Source organism: Atractosteus spatula, chromosome 14, assembly GCF_055471065.1.
Source record: "Atractosteus spatula isolate fAtrSpa1 chromosome 14, fAtrSpa1.hap1, whole genome shotgun sequence".
Classification (NCBI taxonomy): domain Eukaryota; kingdom Metazoa; phylum Chordata; class Actinopteri; order Semionotiformes; family Lepisosteidae; genus Atractosteus; species Atractosteus spatula.
In genome coordinates, this window is record NC_142719.1 from 5,029,946 (window position 1) to 5,057,658 (window position 27,713).

Here is a 27,713-nt window from a genome sequence, read left to right on the forward strand (position 1 = left end):
TGATTGAAGAACCTCAAGCTTCGTAATAGCAAGTTCAGGGGATGGGGGAAAGTGACCTAAAAAAGCACACAACAGCATTGCATACTGAATTCTGTCATCACAGAGAATACTCAAGACTCACACGCCACACCAATACCCTTCTAGAACGTGTATGGTGTTTGTAGAGTGCACTGTTGGGCAAACATAGCTTGTGAGCACGCTTCACACTGCTCTCTAGGGACTGGTGCACACCAATATCACAGAAGATAGTCAAAGAAGGGCTTTGTTTGATGTTTGGTAGCCAAACAAAAGAATTGCAGCACTGGAGCCTGCTTATATCCAATTCCCACCCTGTGATGCTCCTCACGGTCTGACTCCAGGAAGCTCCTGAAAACCTGCAGTTCTGCAGCCTTCTTATCGCAAAGTGCGACACACACACAAACAGGAGCGCAGAGAACAAGAAAGGAATAACACAAAAGGAGAAATGGTGGAAAGGGTGTATTTAAACCACTGGATGTGTGGAGGCCGCGCAGTGTGTCGAAGTGGAGAGCCCTAAGGCACTCTGTCTTAGGAGGCTCATACCAGACATTCCTGAGGCAGGAGTCAGCCCTGAGGCATGGTGAGGCCACAGGCACAGCCCTGCACTACTGCACCACCACCGGCAACAGCCCTAGATAAGATTCTTTGCATATGGATGCCATCTTGTCCACTATTTGCTTAAAAGTAAATGAATTCCACATATAACACACTTGCACACAGATTAGCTTCCACACTGTTGTATATATTTACTGTGTACCAAATGAACCCCTTCGCTCCCAAACAAAAAAGGCTGAGAGAAATCTGACTGGTAACCCCAGATCTCTGCTTGTATCTCAGCACAGAAATCAGGACTAGAGCTGGGAATGGAGAGGTAGTAGCCTTAGAGCTTACAAAAGGCCTCCAAGAAAGAAAGCAATGAGTGTATATAACACATGAACAAGACAGGGTGAAGTTAAAAATTCAGAGGGATCTTTACAGGCCGTCTAAAAAGTACACGTTCTGTGTGCACGTCTATCATGTGCATCCAACATCTCTATCAAAAAGTGAATCTAATTAGCTTCCATTTGCAAGCCTCATCAAAAACAGTTTCTACCATATCAATCATTCATCCACTGTCAGAAACTACTTACAGACCTCCTTATTATTTCAATTATGGGAATGTGGAGCCTATTCCACACTGCGCTAGGATGCACTCCACTCTGGATAGCAAGCCAGTCCATCAAGCGCACAGAGACAATTCAGAGACATCAGGTGACCCACTCGGTATGTTTCTGATGGGTGTGATGAACATCACACAGAAGCCATCCCAGTCCAGACTCAAACTCACCACCTGAGAGCCGAGAGGCAGCAGCTCTGACCACAAACCCAACGAGCCACTCAGGAGTAAAACAGCAGAGAAATGAATTACTGTTGGAGTGCTACGGAACTGATGAGGCGTGCTGGAAAATACAGTGCAGCACTCATATACTGTAATCCCCTAAAGTGGTGAGGACACTTTTCTATGTTGAACAGAAAATTTATATTTCTGCTGGAGCTGCTGGATTGGAAGACATCATCTTTAGCAAAAGCAACAACAGATAGTGACTAAGAGGCATCCCAGAAAGCATTACGCAAGAACTGAAATGCAAGGAACAAATAAAGTGTCCCTTTGATGTGGCTGCTTTCTGAAATGTCTCCAAACTGACTGGAGCCACATTACAGTTAGTGATGGTGGCTTGGTCCCTGCAGTATTGCCATGCTGGCTTTACAACCTGTGTTAATGAAGTCAATCCTGAACTTTGTAATCACGGTATGTTATTCTACATTGAGCGGAACTGCGCTCAGAGTGGGGGGCGCCGATATGATTCTCAGGAAAAGCTGGCGCTAACAAAGAGGAAGAGGTAATTAAAAATCAAAAACAAAAGGAAAGGCAAGACTATTTCAGAACCTATTAAAGTAGTTTCATCCAGATAGGTAAGATACAAGATAATGAAAGCAATGCCTCAATGTTGGTACAGACAGAAAAAGGTAGGGGAGAGGATTGCTGAATAATCAAATAGAACAAATGCACTTGTTTTATATATTAAGAAGAATCTCTCCATCCCACCTCCTTCCTATAATCCCACTCTTCCTTTTTTCCCTTTTATTCTCACTCTTAGGCAATGAATCCCTCTTTTCCATCAGCCCTGTCCCCCTCCTCTCTCGCCCTCTGTCTGTTACATAAAGCCATAAAAACGGTCCATGTTGTTCTGGTGTGGCTTGGGGGGTGTGGATGCTGTGGGAGTCGAGACGTAGATGTTTTGCCCGGAGGAAATCAGTGTCTATCCGAGGAATGTTTCTCCTCCCTGGGCTTGGGCTGCAGCCCAGAGCAGACAAACATATGGGTTCGCGATGGCACAGACGAGAAGGAATTCAACAATTCCCAGTCGAGAATTGGGAGCACCAAAAACAATCGGGACTTTATTCAACATCTGCAGCATTCGGACTTCCTCCTGTGGCTCTCCCTTGCCTTCCCTGTAGTGGAAGCCATAGGAAATGTTGCTGCAATACATAAGTTAGACTTGCAAGCTAATTTATGTAAACCAAGTAAGAACCCAGACATTAGTAAATGAAACAAAAAATGAATAGGGATACACAGTCGAGAAACTTTCTCTTCCTTCTAGCACAAACCCTGAGAACTTTGCTGTTACTGATCCAATCTGTACCGAATCACTGTATTTGTTAGAAGCCAAAATCGAGATAAACCGTGCAGAAAACAAGATAGAAGAAAGAAGAAGTAGTTTTTGAATTGAACCCAGGGCCCCAAGCTGCGAGACGGCAATGCTAACCAGTGCACCACTGTACCCAACATTTAAAGGACATGTTGAAGGGATTTTGTAATATATACCGTATTCAAAATATGGAATTGTTAAATTTCTATTTGTCATGCCCACTAAAAACAGTTCCTGAAAACCAAGCTAACCGTGGAGAAGTGTTTGGAGGAAGCAAAACTGTCTGGCATCATGCCTTTCTGGACATTGGTGCGACTCCAACATATTTCATCAACTCATTTCCTCTCCTACAGCTCTGGGAAGCCTTTTATACTTGGGAAAATTAACACGAAAAACAATCTACAAAGGCCCAACTACGGAGAAAGGAAGATATGGAGAATACAACCTGCTCCTTCAATCCGCTGCTCTTCCTTCTTGCGTGTTACTGTGACTTCCTGGCCGTCCTTCAAGGATAAAAGCAGATTTCCCGGAAAAGCGAAGCATGAGACCCAGGGAAACTGTGGGAGAATGTGAGTTAAAAGGACAGCATTATAAAACTATGCTGCAGGTCAAGTCTTCTAGCCTCTGAGATTCAGTGGTTCCCATCTATAGAGGACAATGCTTTTAATTTTCTAAGCCTAATTTCTGGAACCTGTGATTACTTCCCCCTCTAGTTCAATGGAGTATCTCTTCAGAAATAACTAGGTTAAGGCATTTGGATTGAGGTGAGGTTGCTAGCAGGAGGTTTCTGTTATTCTACCATTTAAATAGCTAATTTAGGGTTAACTCTTCATATATAAAGGAATGTTTTTTTTTGGGCCATAAGAGTATTTCTCAACACTACATCAAGTATTTCATGCTTTACATGAACTGTGCTTACAGTACTATTTTGAATGTATATTTACCTGACTAAAAGCATAATCCAAATAATGTTTGTTTGGGTGAAAAAGTGACTGTTTCCAAGGAAGTTGTGTTTCTTTCTATTTTTTATTTTGATGGAATATGTCACTAAACAATACAGCACATCACTCACCTCCCGGGACTGCTCCAGAAAGCCCACCACAGACGATTCCTGTGAGCGAGGGGACCGAAGGGGTAGCTCCCCATCTCAACTTTCCTCTTCCTCTGTCACTTCCTGTTTCATATGCATGTTGTGTGTTCCGTGGTTTCTGTTAAGATTGTAATTTGGCATGATAAACTATTCCAGATTTCTAATTGAGAGCGGTGGTGGTGGGGAAACAAATTATGAGCTGTGCACTGATGTGAAGCCTGTAGAACAGAATCTTAAACGCAAACTGGAGGGCCTATTGTCTTCTGGTTTTTGTTCCAACTTGAGTCATCAATAAAACATTTCACATGAAATTAATCAATTAATTAACAATAAACAAATAACTTGAAGGATACAAATGATATTCTTATGGCTTTTTTTTAACAATTGATCACTAAAAAGATTCACTTTTTACAGTTGCCTATAAAACACACCAGGTTTGAGACTCCTGCTTTAGAACTACTGTGCACCAAAGCCAATGCAGCACAGATTTATGCCTGCGAGACTTCATCATAATTGACCTCAGCCAATCTCATTAGAGGCGGTTATAATCAACCACTAATGAAAACCAGTCAACAAAGAAATGGGGAAAGCAAGAATGTCAGGATTTTCTGCAATGTATAGGAAGCAAGATGAGGCTGTGACTTGCAGTCGAGCAGGAAATATCATGGCAACGGCAGTCAGCACCCCTGGCTGTTGGTTTGAATGAGCTCGGGTTCCAGTTTTCAGGTGTTTTCTCGCTATATTGCTTGTCCCCTGAACTAGGTGGTTCTGGAACCACTGCCACACAGTTATTCCCTTATATGGGAAACGATCAGAATACTATTTTTCTCAGTGAAGTTGCGGAAACCGAAGCCCGTGTTTGTTTTAAAGTTCTGCTACCTTGAGTGAGTTTCAAGGGTTAAAAGAAAAAGAACAAAAAGCATGAAATAACATCTCTGCTTATTGTTAATGAAAAAGGAAGCTTCCAAAGGTTTATCTCTACGCAATTCAGGAAGGTAATTAGAGAGAGAGAAAAAGAGCCATGCAGATCTCTCTACTAATTATTTCCATAGCAACCTGAGCACACATAGGCGGGGAAGGTCTTCGAGGTGCTGTTTCTGTGCTTACAGGCAACAAGAGAGCAAAGAGCAACAGAGACACCTACTGGGCACAAATGGAAAATTCAGATTTGAAAACTGCACTCAAGCGGCGCACTGTATCAATTTGGAGAAGGCCCTGCCCTGTACTCTTCCAGTTTTTGTTCAATTTGGTTCAAAGATAAGTAGAGGAATAGATCTGGGCATTTATGTATTAAAACAACTTTAAAGAAAGACTTTAAGTAACAAAGACATCAATATGAGCTTTTCCAACGCAAGGAAAGTGACGTTTAGACAGCTCAAATCAATCAAATCAAAGATCTGAATTTTAGCAAGTAACTCATATTTCATAATTGATAACAGATATGATTAAACCAGTTACCAGTTGAACACAAGATTCCTAATTCCTATTTAACTAGGATTTACAACTAAAATTAGGGGACAAGTATGATATAACTTAAGCTATCAATAATCAGCATTTGCAATCCTAAAGCTTTTAACAGTATGCAACATCAAGCTTTCTATGTACTAACTAGTTTGAAATAACTCATAGCTGTTAATGAAATGCCTGCATTGGCATAGATTGTTAGCTGAACAGGGCTTTAGAATGTATTAAATAGAGTTTTTAAAACCTAGCAACCACTTTTTTCTTTAAAAAAAGACAGCAAGTCCAGTCATTTTCCATGAACAACAGGTGCTAGATGGAAATGCACTAATTCCAACTACAGCGGTACAGTACTGAATTAGTTAAGGATAGAAATCATTTCGCAGAAAAATCACACAAAACAATTTATTCAAGACATTTGTTTTTTCTTCCCATATATATTCAATGCTAGTAATGTAAAACCAGAGACATGTTTGTAATGTAAAACCTGGGAGTTTTTCCAGTGATTGTTTCAAACAGAACACCACCAGATGCTGTACAATCTCTATTGCAAACATTCATAAGCAGCTTGAACGTCTTTAGTTCTGAATAGAGGGCAGTACCAGGGTACTTGATACAAGTATTCACAATCCTGAAAGGTACTGACAACAGTGAACCCAGTGAGCAGCTTCAGGGCTCAACATGCAAGAAGGACCTGAGAACACTAGTAGACAATAGGAAATGAATTTAAGATTGAAAATTGGGTCCTCATTCTTTTAAAAAGGCAGAAAAGATGTAAGTGTCTGGAACAAAACTATCCAGAAATACTGGCAACATCCTTGAATCTTTCAGCAACTGGATGGATGAGATTGTTGGATCAATACCACTAAATGAGCAAAGCCTGCTCTCAAATGGTAAGGTTTCAGAGGTTCATATCTTCTGACCTACAGTCTGTAGATGAAAACCAGAAAACCACAGAATATCAGCCAACGCGACCAGCAAGCAGACTGATGAACTCTCGCCCGGCAGCAGGCTGAAACCAGACCACCCTGCTGTGCCTCCTCCTGTCTGGCCTGGGCTCTACATGTGTCTCTTGGGGTCAATCTTCTCCAGGTGCACCAGGGGCTTGAGCTGCTCGGCGAAGCTCCTCATGTCCTCGGAGACCGTGTCCTGGCCGGCCGGAGCCAGCACGCTCAGCTCCACCAGGTAGGACAGGGACAGGGCCTCGATGCTCTCCGTGTTGCCTGGCACCAGCATGCGGAAGAGCTTGCAGACCACCACCTTCAGCGCGCCCTTGCGGAACATGTGCCCCTTGGCCACGAACTCGTGGTCCATGCGGAAGCCCATCTCATTGAGGAAGTCGGGCAGGCTCTGAGAGGCAGCCACGTCCACGCAGTTGCGCACCAGAGCGTGCCGGCTCTTGTCGCCCACCTCCGGCTGGCCCAGGTAGCGCAGGTGCCAGGGGGACACCGGCCGGTCCAGGGAGCGCCGCGCCCGCAGCAGGAAGGGGTTGCCCTGCTGGCCCTTCAGGAGGTAAACCATCTCGTGGTCCGCAAAGCTCTCGGGCTCCATGTTGTCACACAGACCCCTCAGCCGGTGCAGCAGGCTGTCCAGAGAGTGGTCGAGCACGCTGCCTGAGGAAGGCACAGCACATTCACTGTACAAGGCAATGTGCATTTATTTAATCCCTCCCTCACTCAATGCACAGTCCCCTCTTGCTTCAAGAAAGCTGGTCTTGAAGCTGTCTGAAAAATTACGGCCCCGTTGTATTCACATCTATCACCATGAAATGCTTCGAGCGGCTGATCAAAGCACATATCACCTCTTTACTGCCCGACACCTCGGACCCACTGCAATGTGCATATAGCCAGAACAGATCAACTGAGGATGCCATCGCCACTGCTCTACACACTACCCTCTCAGCATGCCATCACACATCTTTTCCAACTTCTACAGGTGCACCACTGAAAGCATCCTATCTGGCTGCATCACTGCCTGGTATGGTAACTGCTCCGCCCGAGAGCACAAGGTACTCCAGAGGGTGGTGAAATCGGCTCAAAACAGTACCGGCTGCGCGCTACTGAACATCGAGGATATCTACTCTGTTAGATGCCTCAAGACGTCACCCTGACCACAACTTGTTCTCTCTACTTAACCAGCTCACGGATAAAGCATTTCATTGCCGAAAACACAGCTGTATGCTGTTCTATTCATGCATTGATATATAAACCTTGATAGACTGATTGATGACAAGGCACCGCAGCAGTGGTCTCTAACCCCGGACGTGAGAGAGTCCCAGTCCTTCAAGCCTGACTGCTGTCTTCAATCAGTGGCTAAAGAACATGTGCATCGGGAGCAATTAAGGAAATAACTGTCTAAGATGAGTAACGGGAAGCTGAATCACTCTGCAAACGAGTCAACTCTTCATGACCAGGACTGGAGAATCCTGTGACATGGGTTGCTGCTACAGTGCCTCCACACCTTGGCTCTTTCAAAGCCAAGTGTTTGTTCCTATTAATCCTTGAGTATTTTTGCCATCTTCAGGCTTTTAAGAGTCCACTTGGTCGTACAAATACCAGCTAAATCATAGTTTTGTAGAAATTGAACTGGAAGCATTAGACTCACATATGTCTGCTCTCCAATACTTAAACTAAAAGACAATGGAATAATTTAACATTAGGCTTCAATGCTGTAGAAGAGCAGAAAGAACGCAAACTCACTAGACAACGCAGATAAAAACATATTTCAGAGTCTACATGAAAACCCACATAATTCCAAGTCTCACCTTGCAGCAGGTACTCCATCATGTTAATTGTGCCGCCCGTAACGGGCATCACGGTGACTGGGGGCGCCTCCATTGTCACTCAGCTGCAACAAAAAGATGAGAAACACCACAGACATCTGTTACAGATGGCCCTCAATATCTGTACGGTTTGTGAGCCAAATACGAGCAGGGTTGAATCACCTAACATAACTACACGCATGACAGCGAAGTTGACGAAACCCACAGAATATGGGCATGACTATTTTATTGATTCGGCGGTGAATAACCTAACACACAATTAAAGAGTTTTCCATTAGGTTCTTTTCCAGTGTAATTCTCCAATGTAAAAGTAATAGAGGTGTTAGTGGTCGAGGAAATTCAATATCCTAACATTAAACGTGAAATCACTAACCGAAGACAAGTAAACTAACCTCTCGCACGATGGCCGAGACCCCCGTTTTGCGGCGCCCAGACACACAGCACGCACGGCCGGCTGCTGCAACCACCCCAGCTCGCGGCTCCCGAGCGGCCCACGCTTCAAGCGCCAGCCCCGGGGTTGAAAATCCCAGCTCAGCAGCCGCTTCCGAGACAAGCGAAGACCCTTGCAGATCAGAAACTGAATTATTTCCGATTACTCTCTGAAAGCAGAATAAAACCGTGGGGAAGAAGGGTTTGCTGAAAGTTTTGACCTACCCGCCAGCCACTCAAATTCACCGCTTTAGCAACACGCATGCGGACCGCGAATTGTACGGCAGGATCTCTTCCCCTCCCTCCCTGAGTGCTTACGGCAGCACCTTAGTACAGCAGCATTACAGTGCATCACCGAACCCCGTAAGAATGATTCATATTATTTCAGACCAATATGTTACTTCATGGCAAAAGGCAAATGTGTCTTATCATTCAAATTCAAATTAATAAGGGTTAATGCTTTATTAAACGTTGTATTTTTTTTTTTACCAGCGACCGAAATGTTGCATTGAACTCAGCAATCCGAAAATAATTTTTACAAGGGATTTTGCATTCATCGTGGACGGGCAGATCATGCGTTTATTTATGAGACCAGAGCTGGTTACCTAGAGGAGCCTGTCCACCCTGAGAGAATAGCACACATAAACAGAGACACATTGACACAGTCCAGCCAGCTGTACGACCTCAACCAGGCGCACAGACGGGACACAAGCAGCCCGGACAGATATCAAACTGCACTGGGCGATGGAGAAATTCAGACACTATTGGACACATTCCTAAACACTCCTTATCAAACCGACAAAAGATAAGATTATTTTAAGCTAAAAAATGTTTAAAAAACTACCAAAAAACAAAAGCAAAAGAAAAAGTGGTTTGATACAGAGTGCAAAAACATCAGAAAAGCACTATGACAACTCTCAAATAAAAAACACAGACAACTACGCAACAAAGATCTGTGCCTCAGCCACTGCAAAATGATAAAACATTACAAACACACACTGAAAAAGTAAAGAAACATACATAAACAAACAACTCACAGAAATTGAGAAGTCACTAAATCAAAACTGCTTCTGGGAGAAGTGGAACACTTGAAATAAATCAAAACCTGAAGAATTGGCCAGGCAAACATACTTTGAAAATCTGTACCAAATGCTCCCAAATACAAATAAATTAGATCCAAAGCATTATTTATGAAAAACTCAATATTTTGGAATTGGCTACTAAAGACAACCAAAACTCCTTTGACTCTCCAATCAATGAGCAGGAGCTACTGAATAAAACTCCAGGCCCTCAGACCACGCAAAGCCTGTGACCAAGATGGAGTCAACAACGAGATGCTGAGATACAGCAGCTTGAAGTTGCAAAAAGCCCTGCTCAAACTTTTCAACCTCATCATGAAAGCCGGATGTTTACCTGAGACCTCGAATCAAGGACTGATCAGCCCATCTATAAGAGTGGAAACAGACTCCATCCCAACAACTACCGGGGCATCTGTGTGAACAGTAATCTGAGGAAGGTATTTTGCAGTATCCTGAATATGCTAAAAATAAATATAAATAAAAATATCCTCCATGTGCAGAGAAAAACTCCTACCACCACAAGGCCCTGCTGAGCCAAGAGCTGAGCCCAACAAAAAGCCCTCTGAGCCAGCTGGTCCTGAGGCTCACTGGCCCAAACCACACCAACACCAGCCAGCCTCAGGACAGCACTGCAATATCTCACACACTGGGACACACACACACAAACACAACATAAACTGGAATGCCACAGAACCCTTAATAGACAAAACACACTGAGTAGCCAAATATTTGACCAAGATAAGAAACAGCAAAAAGAAACAGACCCTGATGAAGTACAGGCTCAGTGACCACAGCCTGGCCATAGAAACTGGGCGACACAGGCAGACCTGGCTGCCCAGAGAGGACAGGCTGTGCTCCCACTGCCAGCGGGGAGAAATGGAGACAGATGCACTTCCTACTACACTACGGCAAATATTCTGGGATTAAACAAACATTCTTCCCCAAATTTAACAATCTAATCCCTGAATTTCCATACCTGCCAGAATGACAACAACTCCCAATCCTACTGGGAGAGGGGGGAGAGAACTCAGTTGAACTGGCAGCTCAGTGTGTGATATCCTGTCACAGCCTGAGGAACAGTGCGTTTGTCTCTCGATAATGCTCCATATGTTTATATGTAAATGTCTTATGATGTGTCTGTATTGTAAATGTCAGTAGATTTTATGTTAATTGTATATGCTTTGACAACACTGATTTATTCATTGATCATGCCAATAAAGCATCTTGAACTGAAAAAAAATTGAATTGAATAGCTCTTATTGCTCAAGGCAAAATTGAACTATTTGTGTTTGAAATGCTGTGGAAATCATGTCACATGATCCAACTTCCTTGACATCTCTGATGTGGGGAAAAGACAGATCCAGTAGGCAGTCAGTCTAAATAAAGTGGCCTGCACAGTTTATAAAAATAGGTTAGTTTTCTAATAATATAGCCTGCTACTGCATTTCCTTCCCTAAAGATAATATCTGCAATTATTCCTCCCTGTTAATTACTAATTCTTTTTAATAATCATGTCCTCATTCCTTTAATGCGGTCCAAATCCCACCTATCCTGTTTCAAACCCAGAACTCTGAGTTCTGTTAATTAGGCCTGTTATGAACCTGCAGGTGGAGAAAACTTCAAAGAAACCAGACAAAACTGGGAATAATAAGAGACTGTGGTGGGGACATTTGACCCAAGGAAACAGACATTTAAAATTTGTATTTTATTTTTTGCTTAATGTATTACAAAAAAACACTTTACAAATGTACAATATAAAGAAAATCTTTACAGGTACAATTATATTTGTCAGACTGGACCAGGTTCTGAATTTCCCCTACATATTGTATTCCCTACTGGGTTAAAAACACTTTACAAATTTACAATAACAAGAAAATCTTTACAGATACAATTATATATATATATATTTGCCATACTGGAACAGGTTACTGTCCACTTTCCCATCCTTCTGCAGGACATGAAGAGTGGAACTGAAGAGTGCTGTACACACATTCCTCTACTGCCCTGGTCCTGGTCAGGCTGGACTCTGGCTTTCTGATTTCAACTGCAGCATAATGAGCTTCAGGTTCTACCTCTCCAGCCTGGGAGATAAAGAGACAGTACATACTAATACACTGCCACTGGCAATTGAAAAGGAGAAGGAAAGGCAGAAAAAGGGAAGAAGTGATGGCAACTGTATTTTATAGAAATAAAAATAGCTGTAAAATGTATGTATAGTGCACCTAAGGTACAGTATAGGGTCGGTTAAACATAATACTGGACTACAGATACGGATATTTAGGTGAGAACGGAAACCAGCATTTAAGAAACAAGCACCTGAGCTCTACTACTTAGTTGATTTAAATCAGAACTATTCAGAACATACCTGAAAAATTAACATTTTAAAAATCGTAAATACATAAACTCATACTTGTACAACCACTAATCTTGACATTAATACATGTCCCAGTAGGTCGTTTTTAACTTTGAAAGAAATGCTAACATGTCTCCCTGTAATTGCTGCAATACTGAAAGCCCCAGAGGAGCAAAAACAGCGAACTGTGACAGAGGTACTGTACCTCTGGTGTGAAGCTCCCTGAAGATCCACAGCTGTGTGCCACAGAGGAACTGTTTCCTGAAGAAGAAAAAGAACTGAGAGTCCTCAAATAACATATTAAAAGAAATTCCCCCAGTTGGCATGACAGAAACTGTGTTCACTTTGGACGTTTTTGTAATGTTTTCAAATGAAAACCACTTATTTATGTATTGATTCCCGACTACCATTCTTTGTTACTGAAGGTATTTACTGTATATATCTTTTCAATCTATATTTTTAATCTCATCCTCTGGAAAAACTGTTGAATGAGGGATGAAGATTGTTCTTATTGCGACGTTATGTTTGTCTGCTGCAGAAAATTGCAAGTGGCTTGATCTGATACTGCCCACTGTTCACATGTTATCTTCAATAACTTACATGACTAATATTCATTTTTATTGTTTTGACTTTATTTATTCAGAAAATGTAACTAATAGAAAGAATTTGGTTACAACAGAGATACAACCTATAAGAGGGCGAACAGAATTTATCTACACTTGAATCTGAAATGTGGGGCAAACCTGTTTCATGTCATGTTAATTCATTTTAATACTATTATATTCATAAAAACAAACACATCTGAGAAACAGTTGTGGAGTAAGTGAATATCCTTCTTCCCTCAAACCAAGCAAACAATAAGCAGGAAAACAATTATACATAAAAGTATTAAATTTAGTCTTACCTATAGGTGCATTTCTTCTGCACAGAAATACCAGGAGGAGAACAGACATAAAGACAGATGGACAAACTGTCAGTGTCCACAACAGCACAGATCCACTGCTTGCATCCGAGATACCTAGTCAGGCCAAAGAAATTAACCCTCTTTGTAAAAACACTACAAATTGAACAACACATATTTAACAAGGAACACATTTCAGAATTATATCGACTGAATAGTTTGTCTTCAGTCAATATAATTGCATTCAGTTTGCATTCATAAGAACTTAAAAAGAAGTGTCCAGAAATCGGATGTCACTTGTCCCATCTCGCCTGTTTGGTTGCTCCTAGCTGTGAATCATGGGAATGAATATTAATGAATTCTCGCCGTTTCGTGACAGGAGGGGGCGGAACAATCTGAACTTTTAATACCGCTTGTGTATGTAAATTCACAGATATCAGCCACACACAGCTGTTTTGCCCATATTAAGGATCATCAGTACGACAGTGATAACTTTCACCAGTGAAGCTGCCATATATAGTCTATGCATCTTAGACTGAATACATCTCGGGGGAATATTGTCTTTCAAGAGCATGCAGTCTATATATGCATATCTTATGAAACAAGACCACTCAAATGAGATTGCTATTCTCTGAAATTTAAGGGCTTCATGCGAAACTCCCTCTTCTACTCAAATACTGAATTGCATTTAGTCTACAAAGCTGGCAGGGTGATCTCGCCAGCTATACATGTACAGAGACTGAAAGGACCCTGCAATCCATCCATTGGATTGGATACCTAGAGGAAACCCTCAAGGAGATTCTACCCGGGAACTGAGCCCTTAGCCCCATGCCACAAATATTCAAATCTGGCACTTCAATTTCATGCATAAATGAGAAACAATCTGCATTATCCACATGTAATGTGGACAAAAACTGTTTAGTACGTGACAACATGTCAGGTTAACTCCTAGTGTTATTATTTTTTTAACTGTGTAGTTATTTTGCTAAACTACGGTCTTTGTAATTTGCTCGGAAAAACTAGATACATGACACAATAGGACAGTTTAAAGACTTTCAATGCCACTATGTGCTATCAGAACCTCTTCTTAGTGTACTTCGCACTGTACTGATTATATTGTATGTATTGTATTAATATTATTGTATCATTCGTTACACTGTTGCTGTGTTGTCTGTGTTAAGCTGCTGTTGCACTGCAATTTCCCTCACGGGATCAATAAAGTATCTATCTATCTAACCTAACTCACACTGGTTTGCCCTGTTATTTCTCACTGCCAGGCTCTCACCTGTGTGCTGCTGTCCTGTGTTATTGACCCCATGTCCATGTATGAAGTGCTCCACGCTCACTCTGTCTTCTCCTCTCACTCTCACACTACACCTCAGACTCGTGTTGTGTGGAAAAGGAATCTCCAGTGTTGCTGTGACCCCAGTGGAAGTGGTAGTGATGGTGTTCACCACACTGGGCCCAAGATCTGTCCCGTTCCCGTGGGTCCAGAGAAGGACGGTCTCATTCTTCCCCTCGCCGCTCTCACACAGCAGTGTGCAGTTCAGGACAGCGCGAGAGCTGTGGCCTGCACTGGCCTTGTCTGCTGTCACTGCAATGGGATGACAGAGCATGTGACAGCCCTCCATACAAAGCCTCTCACTCTGTCTATTGCAGTTGACTTTCACTTTATTCTACATGTTCTCTAAGGTTTGTTATATTGACTGAGGCCGATTTGCAGGTTGGTACAGGGTTGGGAGAGAAAAAGGAGCAGTCATAAAAGGTAAAAAAATAAATTATCTCAATTATGAATATATGGGGCACACTCCTTGACGTTTGACTTCAATAAACCATTTGAAGTGATAATCATATTACTGGTTCTGTGAGTGCCATACAATGAAATAAATGCACCTTATTATAATAATTATAATTTTCCCAGGAGGTCTCTCATCCAGGTACTGACCTCACACCTGCTGAGCTTTAATGGGCTGCCAGGGGTGAGTTGCAGGGTGATAGGGCTGCTGGTATCATGTCCATTTAATGAGCGATTATACCTAAACCTAGACTGTTACCTGTCAACACACACACAATGAGAGTGACAAGTCTCTTTCTGTGGCCGCTGTGGTCATCTGTCCAGCAAGTGTAGTCCCCAGCATGTGTTCTCAGGATGTCCCGGATCAGAATGGAGGCGTTGGGCAGCAGGGTGAGCCTTTCTGGGTTCAGGTCTGTCCCCCCAGAAGGGGAAGAACTGTTGAGGAACAGGGGGTTCTGGTCTCCAATACCCTGGAAAGACCACTGCACTGGTGATGTGCGTCCACCTGTTTTCGGAACTCCAGAGCAAGGTTCTGCAATAGAGTCGCCTGCAGCAACATACAGCTTCTTTCTGACTGGAGGCAGGTCTGAAAGAAGGAGAAGCCAGGATGTAGAATACAAGGCAACAACCTTTTTTTCATATTAAATCTGTCAAAATCTCTGCTGAAATCACACGGAAAGCAGCCTTGGTGGAAACTGAAGCTATTGTCCCTGTGTGTTTTTACAGGTACTGTATAACACGTATAGAACAGGGATTCAGTATCACCAGTCATAAAGTTAGCCTGACTGCCACAAAGATGAAGAAGGACTGATGGGCTACATTCACCATAACTGTGAAGGAAGAAGCAGAGCTGTTGTGAGTTGTGCTGTGACTTGCAGACAATCTTTAAATAAACCATAATGTTTTGCAGAAGAATAATATAACAGTCTTGAATCTGGACACAAGCCAACTGCCCTGCATTTCAGACACTGAAGGCACAATTATATTGTGGTGATACTAGGATTTTAGTAGATACACCGTAAAGGCGTATTAGACCAAATCCATCCTCATAGATACGTCTCAAAAGTCGCATAGACACGTTTTTAACTGTGCTGCAGCCCGACTCTGTCGTACAGAAATCACAGGTGTACAGCAGCTCCAGTCTCCCTCGTTGCGTGGATGAAAGTGGTTCTCTTACCGCCTTCTCTCTAGCGAGAAGAGTTTTGTGCGGCTCAACAGCATGATACCATCTCACAGACTGTCGTACAGTCGTGATACGGGCTCAGCACGGGACAGTAGCAGCTTGTCCGGGACGACATTGTCCGGGAACCTCATGCGCTGGAGCTATAGTGACACGGTAATACTTGCGCATACTGTACGCGAAAGGTTGCATATAATCATCGCTGTGAAATTAACTTAATCCCATCACGCGATAAAATATGTTTCAGAATGACCGATCAAGGCTACATGCGAAGCACATTGCCAAATCACCAGCTCCCAACAATCAGGCAAGCTAATTGCCGTCTTGTATTTGTACATTATTGAATCTTTAACGGGAGACTCACCCTTAAAGACAGTTAGCGAAGTGATTACCCCTCCTGTGCAGGAATAAACCCCCCCGTCCGCTTCCCTCAGGTCCTGGATGAGCAGGGAAAGGTTGTTGAGTTGTATCTTCTTCCTGTCCCAATGACGCGATTGCGTGTAGCGAGGCGTCCCGGATCTCTCAACACTGACCAGTAGAATGCGCTCTGGACCTGAAGTCTTGCTGTAATACCAGCTATAGGTCTCCAGCTTTTTCAGCCCTTGATCCACACACGGCAGCAAGACACTGTCCCCTACCCAGCCGTACACTTGTCTTACTGTAGAAAATAAAACAGTCTCACATAAAGAAAAGGGTATTTTACACTATTTCAGTTGTAAAACAGAAGAATGTGCATAGTGCGTATGACCAGCACACCTGTTAAAATTGAGGTGGGTATACAAACACGGTGCTTTTATTTCTAAAATAAGATATTCTGCTGTTTATAAATATCGACACTTAAAAACAACATCTTTAAAAAATCTTTAAAAAATCCCTGAAAAGAAAAGTGTGGAGTTTTAGGATTAATCGAAATAGACAAGCATTTTAATTGAAGCTGTTCAAAGGACCTCCAAACACTTCACTCTAGAGTAATAATTGGCAAACAGAGAAACAATAGTATAGCTTTGGTGCTTTTATCGCGTACCCTAACTAATTAATAATTTAGATCTCATGAAATTCAAAACGTTTATCCGAAAGGAGGATAGCATATTATTCAATAATTCCAACTTTTGTTCTGATATGACTTGAAATCTATTCTGATGTGATTATTAATTTCCAAATCAAAAAGATTTTGAAAAGCGTTGTGTGAAACGTGCAGTATTAGAAATACATAAAGAAAAAAAGCACGAATGTCCAATGAAAACCCATGATTTAACTGTCAAGCGTACATTTTCAATGTCTGTTGTGTTTTTTTCCCCAAAGCCTTTTTTTAACCGGGTTGTTGTACTTTTTTTCCACGGGGGTTGTGCAATACAAATGGCCGTAAATAGCCGGGCACATGCGGAAACATTACACGAACAGCCCCCGTTGTGAGAAGTCTTCATAAGTGCGGGTTTAAATTAGTTTGCTTTCTAAACAGGCTGCACACTGCAATACGTTTCTGAAAAGACAAAAAGGCTAACAAGGATGGACACGGAAATACATCTCTTCTAACGCAGGACCAGAACATGCGTTTCTAGACAGAAAAACTAATAGACAGTTAATATACTGTACGTCCTTCCTAAATTATTGGTCTTTAATGGTAGCTAAGACGTTCAGTATATTCGTGGTTGCTTTTCCAACACAATTCTGTTCTGATACTGAAAGCAAATTAATGGGTTTTCACACAAACGTGTTTTAACACAAATTCTGTAGGTGTTTATTCGGTTTTGCCTGCAGCCTTAATCTGCAGATTCTGTTTTGAAGTGCAGGACTGACAGGACTAATGATCAGAACTGAAACAGCCTATGGTGAAAAGGAAAATTGTAGCTTATTATAAACAAAGATCGTGTTATACAGTATACGGGCACATTCGTTAAAACGACAGTGCTGTGGCCGTCTGGTTTTGTATGAAAATACAGAAAACAAGCAAATACATATTTTTTTAACAAGTCTGTGAAGAATTACATACTGGGCCAGAAACAGACCAAATTACCTGCAAGTGTAGCTCTAAATTGCGTCAGAGAAGACAACAGTAACAGAGCTACCGCGGACAGCTTGTCAAGACAGGCCATTCACAGTGCTGAAGAGCTACGGGAAGGATAGAGAAATCGATAAATTAACATTAATCATTATTTCATCCTCATATTGCAACTGCTAATACTGCATCCAGATGCTCTGAAAAGGGAAGGACACAGACTACCTGGCTTAACAGCTCTCTCAATCACAGATTGTATAGGATCTGTAGTGGACAAAACTACCACAAAACGCATAACGAAGGTCTCTGTAGTCTTCTGTAAAATAAAACCTAACGCACTTTCTCATGCTTCTTGCTACCTCACGCGTGATTCTGTATTTACTGCACCGTAGAAATAACACTCATGACTATTTTAACAGATTGAAAAGTGCTACATTTTAGTTCCCTTTTACGTGAAATTGCTTGTACAGATTTTATACGTGTGAGTTATCCTATTTGCCTCCATGTGTTAATTTCATTAAACTTGTATTACAAAGTTATTTTTGTCTCGGTAGGCCTTCAACTGGCGACAACATGAATCGGAATCCGAAATCTATTCTGAAAAACGCGAAATGAATTTACTTTTGCTCTTGTAGCTGCAATAATGAAGTCACTGACAGGGCCAAAAGTCAACGTCGGAAAAGAAACAACTCCATGATTCTGAAACCTTTATAAAGTATCTTACCCCCGCCAAAAAAAAAACGGAAAAAAAGGGATTTACATACCAGGTTCATGAAGTCCAATAAGCCTAAGCAGGCTACCTTGAGGTGCGTTAACACCGACAGCCCAGGCTTCAAGCAATGCCAATGCAACAGCCTAGGAGCAGAACAGCGAAAAGAGTAACTGTCCCACCGCACTAGTTAAGCGTTATCATCACGTAGCGGGGGCTCTTTCGTGCGAGTCGGCTGTTATCCCAGTCCAGCGGAAATCAAAACAAAACGTGTGGTAACCCTCAATCGAAATGCATCGTTGCCGGGCTGCTCAGAAACAGCGCCACGGCACAGGAGGGTGACGCGGTGCTGCAGCGTGGTTTTTGTCTCTTGGCGAGGTGTTGATGTCTGTACTTGGCGGGGTCTTGACGTGGGGGGTGCTCTGTTGTTCGTGCTGCTCACGCAGTGGTCAGTGCACGAGTAGGTTTAAGGCGTTCTGTGGCAAACCAGCTGTCTGTGTGGGCTGTGATCTCCACTCACCTACAACCTGCCATTTGTGTTTTTTTTTAACACCTTTGTTTGTTTATACCAAATGTACAGTACATATTTTCCGCAACCCTTGCGTCCTAACGTCTGAAATAACTTCATTGTACTGTAAGTGCGGTAGGCAAAGCTGACGGATCACTGCATGCTTGCAAGTGTTTAGAAAAGCAGAAAATACACGATTGGATCTCTGATGAGTTGAATTCCTCTCTCCACGTGCGTTTTGTCGACTTCTACTAGAATTCGTGTTTTTAATGTCCATTTAGTAAAATTTTCACGGCAAACATATTTAAATAAAACCGAAATGTATCAGGTTTGCTATCCCCAACCCTGACAAAAGAGACCAAGTGACTTGTTTTCATGGTTTGCTTTATCGATATCATTGTGTGCTATACTATGTTTCCCACATTCAATATTACACATCAGTACATGTGTTTTGGTATGAGACTAGAAGAAATGTGCTTAAAACTACAGTTTTCTGAGAGTATCTTTGAAATACTGTATTTTATATTACAAAATAACACTTAACTAACTCATGTGCTTTGTCATTTTTAGTTATTTTCATTATCAATGCATTTTCTCATTCATCCTCCCAAAAGTTGATTAAAGCCTAGATTCAATAACTAAAAAAAACATGAATTTCCTCAAACTGAGATTTAGTGAGGTCACTAGCTGATCAGGATTTAATAAAGAGTAATAATACTCTTTATTTTGTGCTTTTCACCATTTTTCTGAGAATCCACAGGAAAGTAATATATTTCAACTTCACCAACTGGACACGTATCTGGCGTGTATTTATTTAATCATTAACATTCTGTATGATCAATATGGATTATGTGAAGGCTTTGCTACGGTAAGTTATTTAGCCAAAGAAAGAGGTCCTGTTTAGTAACTCAATGCACAGGATAGCGATAATGATTTCTCTCCTACCGTCCGGTAAACGGTACCGAAGCATTCGGTCAAAGTCCAGCAGATCACGGAACAGTTTCTACCTCCAGGCAATAAGACTGCTTAATAGCCAACCTGCAGCTCCTTCAGAAAACCACCCATAATGGTGTACGTGGACATACAGTTTTCATTGTATTCGTCATACTGCACTACTTGGACATAATATATTGCATACACCCTGGACACATAGCAGCTCTGTTTATATTGAGTTTTGTCTGAGTTTATTTTATTCAATTTCGATTGCATTATTATCTGTTATTATGTAACCTTAGTTTTGTCGTTTTTATTCCACCAGTGAGCTCGAAGAAAAGACATTTCATTGCCAGCAACTACTGCTGCATGCTGTGTTGTTGTGCATTTGATTGATTGATTGATTGATTGATTGATTGATGAACATCATACTGTATATTGAATTATTTTTTTAAAAAGCCAAGGAGAATAAACCCACAGAATCTGCATTAGATATTGAAAGAAGTGACCTACCTTTTGTGGAATTGCTTTTGAAGAAAAGGTTGAAAGGAGCAGTGTTTAATCTGTAGAAAGTGTAACAAAAAAAGCCCCAGTTGTTCTGGCGGGGAAGAGACTTTGAAGAGCCCCGACTCGCACAGCAGTTCTGTGAGTCACTGTGACACAGTGGAAAAGACACGTTCTCTCCTCAGATGGCTGGGGAGCTCAGCACTCCTCCATTGACACATTTCCGAAAAAAAGAATTCAGCCCTACGCAGAGCTGGCACCTTTCTCTTTCGAATGAATTTCATCGCAGGTTTCCTCCAACAGGGCGGGATGGCGGTGCAGTGGTTAGCGTTGCTGTCTCAGAGCCCTGGGAGCCTGTATTCAGTTCGGGACCTGGGGAGCTATGTGTGTGGAGTTTGCATGTTCCCGCTGGTTTCACGTGGGTTTCCTCCCACAGACCAAAGACATACTAGAAGGTCAGTTGGCCCTGGTGCATGTGAATGTGTCTGTGTCTGTGTATGCTCTAAGATGGACTGGTGTCCCGTCCAGGGTGTATCCTGCTCCGTGCTCATTGCTTGCCAGGATAGGCTCCAGCTCCCCTGAGGCCCTGAATTGGATCGAGTGGTTAGAAAATTGATATCTGGGTGGAATTTCTCTGATCCTTGCAACTCAGAGCACGCTGGGAAGAATTGGGCGACCTCGATTTTCAATCCTTCATTTCACCATCTATCTCAGGGTCTAGTGTCGTTATAAAAGCAGGACACTGCACCATGCAGTACCAAATTCCTTTCTGTCACCCTCTGTCACTACTCATTAATTTTATTCCTTTATCTGACAGCATCTTCCTGTGACGGCTGGGCTCTGTCTTGAGTTTGGTGTAGGAAGGTGTAAAGCACCAAAGAGCAAATGCAATTTTAGTAACCCTCTGTGACCCTTTCATTGAATTCCAAAGCTGCGTCAGAGAAAATATTAAACATAATTTAAGGGACAAAAGAGGAAATTATCAGCCTGCAAATACTTTCAGTGCGTTGTACTGCCATTGAAAGCCGACACATCTGGGTTACTGTGTAAAAATGATTCCATTTGCAGAGCAAAAATGGTCACATGTGAAGCGCTCTGGTTCAGCAGCTCGTGAAATTATTGTATTAGCTTATTGCTAATGCGATAAACACCGATGAGTCAACTAGCAAAATATCAAGAGGAGAAACAGTCACACCATATTCGCGCTCACAGCAAGGGCACACTTGCCAACTTCAGTTCTCACACAGTTGCACACCTTCTTCATGATAGTGCTCTAATTAAAAGCGACATAACTACATATTTTAAATTGAATGACTCACCTTCGTTCAACATGGATTAATGCGTAGAATACTAACAAAAAGCTCCAGCCTGTGGATCGCTGTGTGGATCTGAGTGGCTCTCAGACCGCGTTGGTCTCTAGTGTGAATGGTCCTGCGGACTTTGCAGTGTGATACCATCTCACAGACTGCCCTGTAGTTGTGATGCGGGCTCTGTACTGGATTATAACAGTGTCTCCGGGCCAGCAAAAGAGAAACTCCTGTGCTGGAGCGGTACTGACATATTATCAATGTGGAACAAGCTTAATGTCTTTATATGATAAAAAATACGTCTCAGAATAGAATAAGGAGCAGGAGTGCCACAGTACCACTCAGTCGTTATTGCACACAAGCGAAAAGTATATTATTACCTTTGTTGTTCTAGTTAAATTTTATCATTTTAAATGATAAAATACATTTCAGGATATTAAATGCCGATTATCCCTACTTACTTAACACATTAGGATAGTTTCGCCCAGCAATAAAGCAAATACTGATTTCTTGTATAGTAGATTAAGTATTAGATCTTACAGGGAAGACTCATCCTCATCCTGTCTAGCGCAGGAACAGTCCACACTGACCTCACAAGAATATTTTAGGTCCTGAGCGTGGACGAGCTGTCGGGTGGAATTTTCTTTCTGTCCGGGAGAGGTGATTGCGAGAAGCGATTTCTATGGATAGTCTACATCGACCGCTTGCTAAACGCGTGAAAACTGAGAGAGCGTTTCATCAATACCGGCTGTGCTCTTGGAAAAAAAAAAAGCAAAACTCATTTCAGAATATATTTCAGTTTTGACATCCCGACGCGCTATATTGTTAACCTCATTGTCGAAAACGTTCTTACATTTCCACACTGTACTGCACACCGAACTTCAACTGACTAAGGAGCTGCGGGAAAAAGTATGCAAAGTATCCAAAGTACTTCTTGTGTATGACACGACCAAAGTGTTTAAAAAACTATATCTCAAACATATCGTCACCTGTGCGCTAACACATTCAAATAATCATAGAATTCGCTCTACAAATAACGGCTGACTAGTTCATGCGAGTTTGAAATTAATCACCGTGACAGGCTTTGTAGGCTTTTCTAGGGTGTTTTGTAGTCTGATTTTCAGTAGATAAAAGTCCAATTATGTCAACCAAATTGCAGACTTTCTGCGAGTAAAATTCTAAAGATTTTAAGTTGATGCACACATGGTATTACAAAGGTTTGGGTGTTTTCTGACCAACGTGTGTTGCTTATAATTGACAAACGGGGTCCTTTACGATATAATAATGACGTAATGAAGAGCAAATCCACCATGAACAGCACAATGGAAAAACACGTTTCGGGTGTTCAGATAGAGGAGTTGATCTGCCAAATGTAAATTACAATGGGATTGACATTAGGAACAAAACTGTATTTTTTAATTGTACAGTAAAATCAGCTTTGTCAGTCCGCACGCTAAAGTAACTCTCCATTTGAATCGTTAATAACAACACCGCCACTAATAATAATAATAATAATAATAATAATAATAATAATAATAATAATAAGCATATTGTCCTGACCTGTCGGGAGGGTGCACACAAATGCATACCGTCAACAAATCATAATTAAATGTTTTCATTTTAATTTAATGAATGTCAAGAATATAAAAGCGTGTTGAAACAGGATTTGAAAATGCTGACTTACTTGCAAGATCTAATACGGGGTGGGTTGCCTTGCCTGCATTGGCTGCCGTATGTCCGATACCCAAGCGCCTGTCTAGTCAGTTACTCCGCTCAGTGACACCGCCTACGCGTTTTGGGGTTTTTGAAGTGCTAGGGCATAACAGTTCAAAGACCGCAATCTTCTGTTCTTGTGTATGCTAGGATTTTTAACATACAAGGGTAGATACGGATGAGTTCAACATTTCAATTCAAAACCCCCAATTCACTTTTTTCTTCTTTACTGTAGAGTGCAATTTAAACAATCAGCAGCTGGGGCATATTATTACTTTTACGCAACAAAAAAGCGATGATTTAGTTCAGACTATGGCCAACCCCAGTGTGTTGATTTCATTAGTGCTACACCCTTAAATTCACTTCAATACAAAACACGTAAATCTGCAACGCCGAGGAATAGCAAACACGGATGAAAATGATCAGGAATTATATCACTCTGTGATGTTCGAAGATCTTGAAGACAAAGGTACAGCTATTCTGAACTGAAAAGCAGTAAGAAAACCGTAAGAAATCCGTCTACCGTTGGCTCAGCAATATTAAACACTGATCCTAGGTATTGCTACTGAATTCACCATAGATGATTAATTTCCGCACTTTGACAGTTTTTACCGCTTCTTTTCGACACATTTGCCTTGTTTTGGAAAACTCTCCACAACTTTTAATGATGCCGTTTTAGTGGAAACAATCGCACAGTATTTGTACGTTAAACAACGCCAGCTTTGCATAAACAATCCAACTATTTTCACGATTGAAGGTGAAATGCTAAACGAAAAACAGCCAGAACAAACATTTTATTTCATCTGGAGGTCTTCATTAGATTATGGTCTTGAGCAAAGCATGTAAAACAAACCCATGGATGATGTGATTTTGAGGTGTGGCCTTAAGTCATTTAATCAGAAAAGCAGTATACTTTAGGAAAACCGCTCCCATCAAAGGTCTTCTGAGATAAAAGGAAGCATTTATTTATATATATTGATGAACGTTGTTTTTAATGAAAGAGATACAAGTCGGGTTCTGTCTTTGTGGGCGGTACAGTCTGCCGCACATCTCTGATCGGTTTTCCGCTCAGAACTGATTTTAAAGGTCAGTTAAACTCCTTTGTTCAGCATTACTAAACTCTTCGTTGCCATTATATTGTTCTGGGGTATAACAGGAATTCCGTTCTAAATAAATCATAAAGCAGTGTTTGTACTGTGCTAATTTACTACCCACGCGAGGCATCATTCTCCTGTAAAGACTACGAGGCAGTATAATAGTTTCTCAAAGTTCCATTTTTACATCATATTTACCCTTTCAGAAATATTAAAACCTACCGAAGTGAGACTATGGGAACAAAATCATTTTCACTTTAATGAAAATTTGAAATTTACATGTAGTCATCCCCTATTACATTTTTGCTGCATTAAAAATGATCAATTTTTTTTTGTAGTTCAAAAAGTTTTAATTTTCATCGTGTGTTGCCCGTTCAAAATGTGATGCAGTTGTGCGCATTTAAGTGCGTATCTCCAGCCAAAGTGTTGGGAATCTGAAGCACTACTTTTAAATCACTGTTGTGAACCGTGAGCCACATGTACAGTGACATTTGAATGGGATGTAATTACCTTTTCTAAAAACCAAAAAATATGAAACGTACCATAATAGTACAAACGGCCTCTTCTGTTGCGTGATCTGTAAGAGCTGCCATGTGCATTTAAGCATCAAAAACTACAGTGGCCTTTACAGTTGCACATGGGCAACCCTAACCTTCCTGTCTGGAGTTTCAGTACAGAGACCCACTTCAGAGAAGTTAAACATCTATGCACTATGCACTGCTTAAACTAAAAAGGCAGGCATACCAAAAAAGATCTCTCTCTCACAACAGAACATGTTCAGAAACCTCTCGATATTAGGAGACAGGTCAGAGTGCAGGAGGAGTGGGCATACTTGAGAACAGACAACAGGTGTTTTTTTCCATTTGCTACTAAAACAAAACATGTTTACTATTTTCTCTATGAAGTAAACTGTCCTTAACTTTGCAGATGACACCTAAGATACCCAACAGGATCTTCTAGTGGAGCTGGCATTTGGAAAATACATTTCTATTGTGCAATAGAAGAGGCAGGCCATGTTTTTTTGTAACAAAATTCAACTTACGTTTAATATACAGTAAAGTACAGCATACTGGTCAAAGGCTGGAATTGTCCTAAGTAGTAAAAAAGACCTATAACACAACTGTACACTTGTCTGTACAAAGCTTGTATAAATCACTCAGCCTATTCACAGCAGTATAAATTTACAGTGCACCTCCCCAAAGCACACGGGCTCATTTCATTGACCAAAGGCTAGGCAGCATCCCATGTAACCATTTAAAAAGACAGTTCAAAATGTTGTTGGTCTTGTGTTTAAATATTAAGTTAAATCCACTCAAGCATGCACAACCACAACCATACCATAGGTAAAAGGTAAACTCTTTAATCTTTGAACAAAGAGGTTAAGAGGGCACAGAAAAGTCTTAGGACTGACCAAACCAACCTCATTTCTGAAATGCCTGATGAGACAAGTAGACAATTATAAGAGCATTAGGAACCGAAAACACTTCTTTACACAACTTGTTGGAGGCGTCTGGAACAAACTAACCAGTCAGATCAATAAGCTACGAATATTCAAATGAGAAAGATGAGTCAAATTAGCATTCTCTCGTTCACAACACTTCTTGTTAAGACGTACTACAACTTAGTGTGCCAGGGCAGTGTTTCAACAAAATTCCCATACGAGTACCGACACATTCTTGTTTTACAAGATCCTGCAGGAAGTAAGATTTAAACCTTCAGCCTTTGTGTTTATTATATCCTAGACAAGTTGTTTTTAGGATACAGAATGTAAGCTTACAATGAAAAGCCTCTTTAACAATTTGCAGAACGCAACCCTTTTGAAGGCATCAAGGTGTTCTACTGTGATGCAAACAGCAGTTGGAAACATTTTCATCTGACCTGCTTTACAAACACTTGACAATTCTTTGGGCTCTCGAAGATTACATTTATGAAGTAGAAACAATTACAAAACTTCTTCAGACTCTCTTTCTTCCATCTCACCTGATTGGGAGTATAATGTACAACTAGGATTGGCCTAAACTAGGGCTGTCCATTCCTGCAACAGGAGCTTGGTAGGTTTTATAGGATTCACAAGCTTCTTAAAATCTCAGAAAAACTGTTAAAATGGTCTACATATTATTGAGCTAGAACACTTAAGGCTTCAGATGTAATGATCATTCAGACAGAGCCTCAAGACCAGAATTGCCTTTCATAGTGCACCCTCTAGTGGCCAAATCAGGACATTGCGTTACTGAGGATTATTTATCAGTCACTTAAATAAGTGGGGATTTACCACCTTTTCTGGATAAAATCCCACTTTTTCCAGAAACACCTCAGCAAAAACCATTGAATCATAAAATGAAACTGAACCCTGCAATCTTTATGAAATACTACTATTTAAAACGTCAGAAATAGAAGCGCAAGTCCATACAGACCAATTCTAAGCAGCACGACAGATGATTTTTTACAGTGCGTGTATAAGCTAACCTAAAGAGCAGGGAAATATTTTCACTGGGCATCAGTATCCCGAAAAGAAAACATTTCAAAACACTTGGTTTTTTTTTTTTACTTCTGCTGTATTCCTGTTTTGCATTTTCAGAAAACAAACCTGAAACATATTTGCATGTCCCCAGACTTGTTCTAACAATCAAATAAGAAACTATTCCTGGGTATCTAAAGAACGTAATCTTGCTACGGCTGTCCCCACAACAGCATTCCAATCTGCGTGCCGCTTGTTCGTGTTTTCGCTGTCACCACAAGGGTAAAAGTGACATACTATCTACAAAACATTTACAAGAATGGCTCGTAAAGGTTTTCTTTGAGATGCATTAAAATGACTTTTGTGATCACAAGGAGCCCCAGCATAAGTGTAACAAAGCTTCTGGGTGTGTAACACCAAGATCAGCTCCTGTTATCGCCTGCCTCTCTGGTTTGCTGCAGCCCTCAGTTCTGTGCATTTATATAAAACGGAAGTAAAAACAAAAGTAAAACAATAACCCCCTACAAACTGCTAAAAAAATAGTATTCATACAGGTAAAAAAAAAATATGTTCCACTGTCCTGCACAGTTAAGCCTTTGAAATTATTTGATGTATTCAGGAATCAGATACCAGGGGGTTAAAGCAAAATGCTTTAACACCAAAATATTTATTCATCCGCTGTACCCGGCTCTCTTTCCGGTTGAGCCATAGAG

At 41.3% G+C, this 27,713-nt stretch overlaps 2 protein-coding genes across 3 annotated transcripts; both read right to left on the reverse strand.

Moving 5' to 3' along the window:
• Window positions 1-5,681: 5,681 nt before the first annotated feature.
• med18 (mediator of RNA polymerase II transcription, subunit 18 homolog (yeast)) lies at window positions 5,682-8,769 on the reverse strand. Of its 2 annotated transcripts, none has more exons than XM_088932878.1 (4): window positions 8,696-8,769; window positions 8,434-8,603; window positions 8,024-8,106; window positions 5,682-6,872 (listed from the first exon to the last, which is right to left on the reverse strand). In XM_088932878.1, exons 3-4 carry the CDS (start codon window positions 8,094-8,096, stop codon window positions 6,319-6,321), a joined length of 627 nt encoding a protein of 208 aa, XP_088789004.1. In that variant the 5' UTR covers window positions 8,097-8,106; window positions 8,434-8,603; window positions 8,696-8,769; the 3' UTR covers window positions 5,682-6,318. The 2 variants fall into 2 exon arrangements, with proteins under 2 accessions (XP_088789004.1, XP_088789005.1); XM_088932879.1 differs by having other exon boundaries at window positions 8,434-8,618; window positions 8,696-8,745.
• A 302-nt stretch (window positions 8,770-9,071) lies between these two features.
• On the reverse strand, window positions 9,072-20,056 carry LOC148820458 (contactin-6-like). The gene is made up of 9 exons (XM_088932469.1): window positions 20,030-20,056; window positions 18,575-18,629; window positions 16,143-16,436; window positions 14,858-15,184; window positions 14,089-14,397; window positions 12,854-12,920; window positions 12,108-12,163; window positions 10,526-10,552; window positions 9,072-9,094 (listed from the first exon to the last, which is right to left on the reverse strand). The coding sequence occupies exons 1-9, from the start codon at window positions 20,054-20,056 to the stop codon at window positions 9,072-9,074; spliced, it is 1,185 nt and encodes a 394-aa protein (XP_088788595.1).
• Between the last annotated feature and the right edge of the window lie 7,657 nt (window positions 20,057-27,713).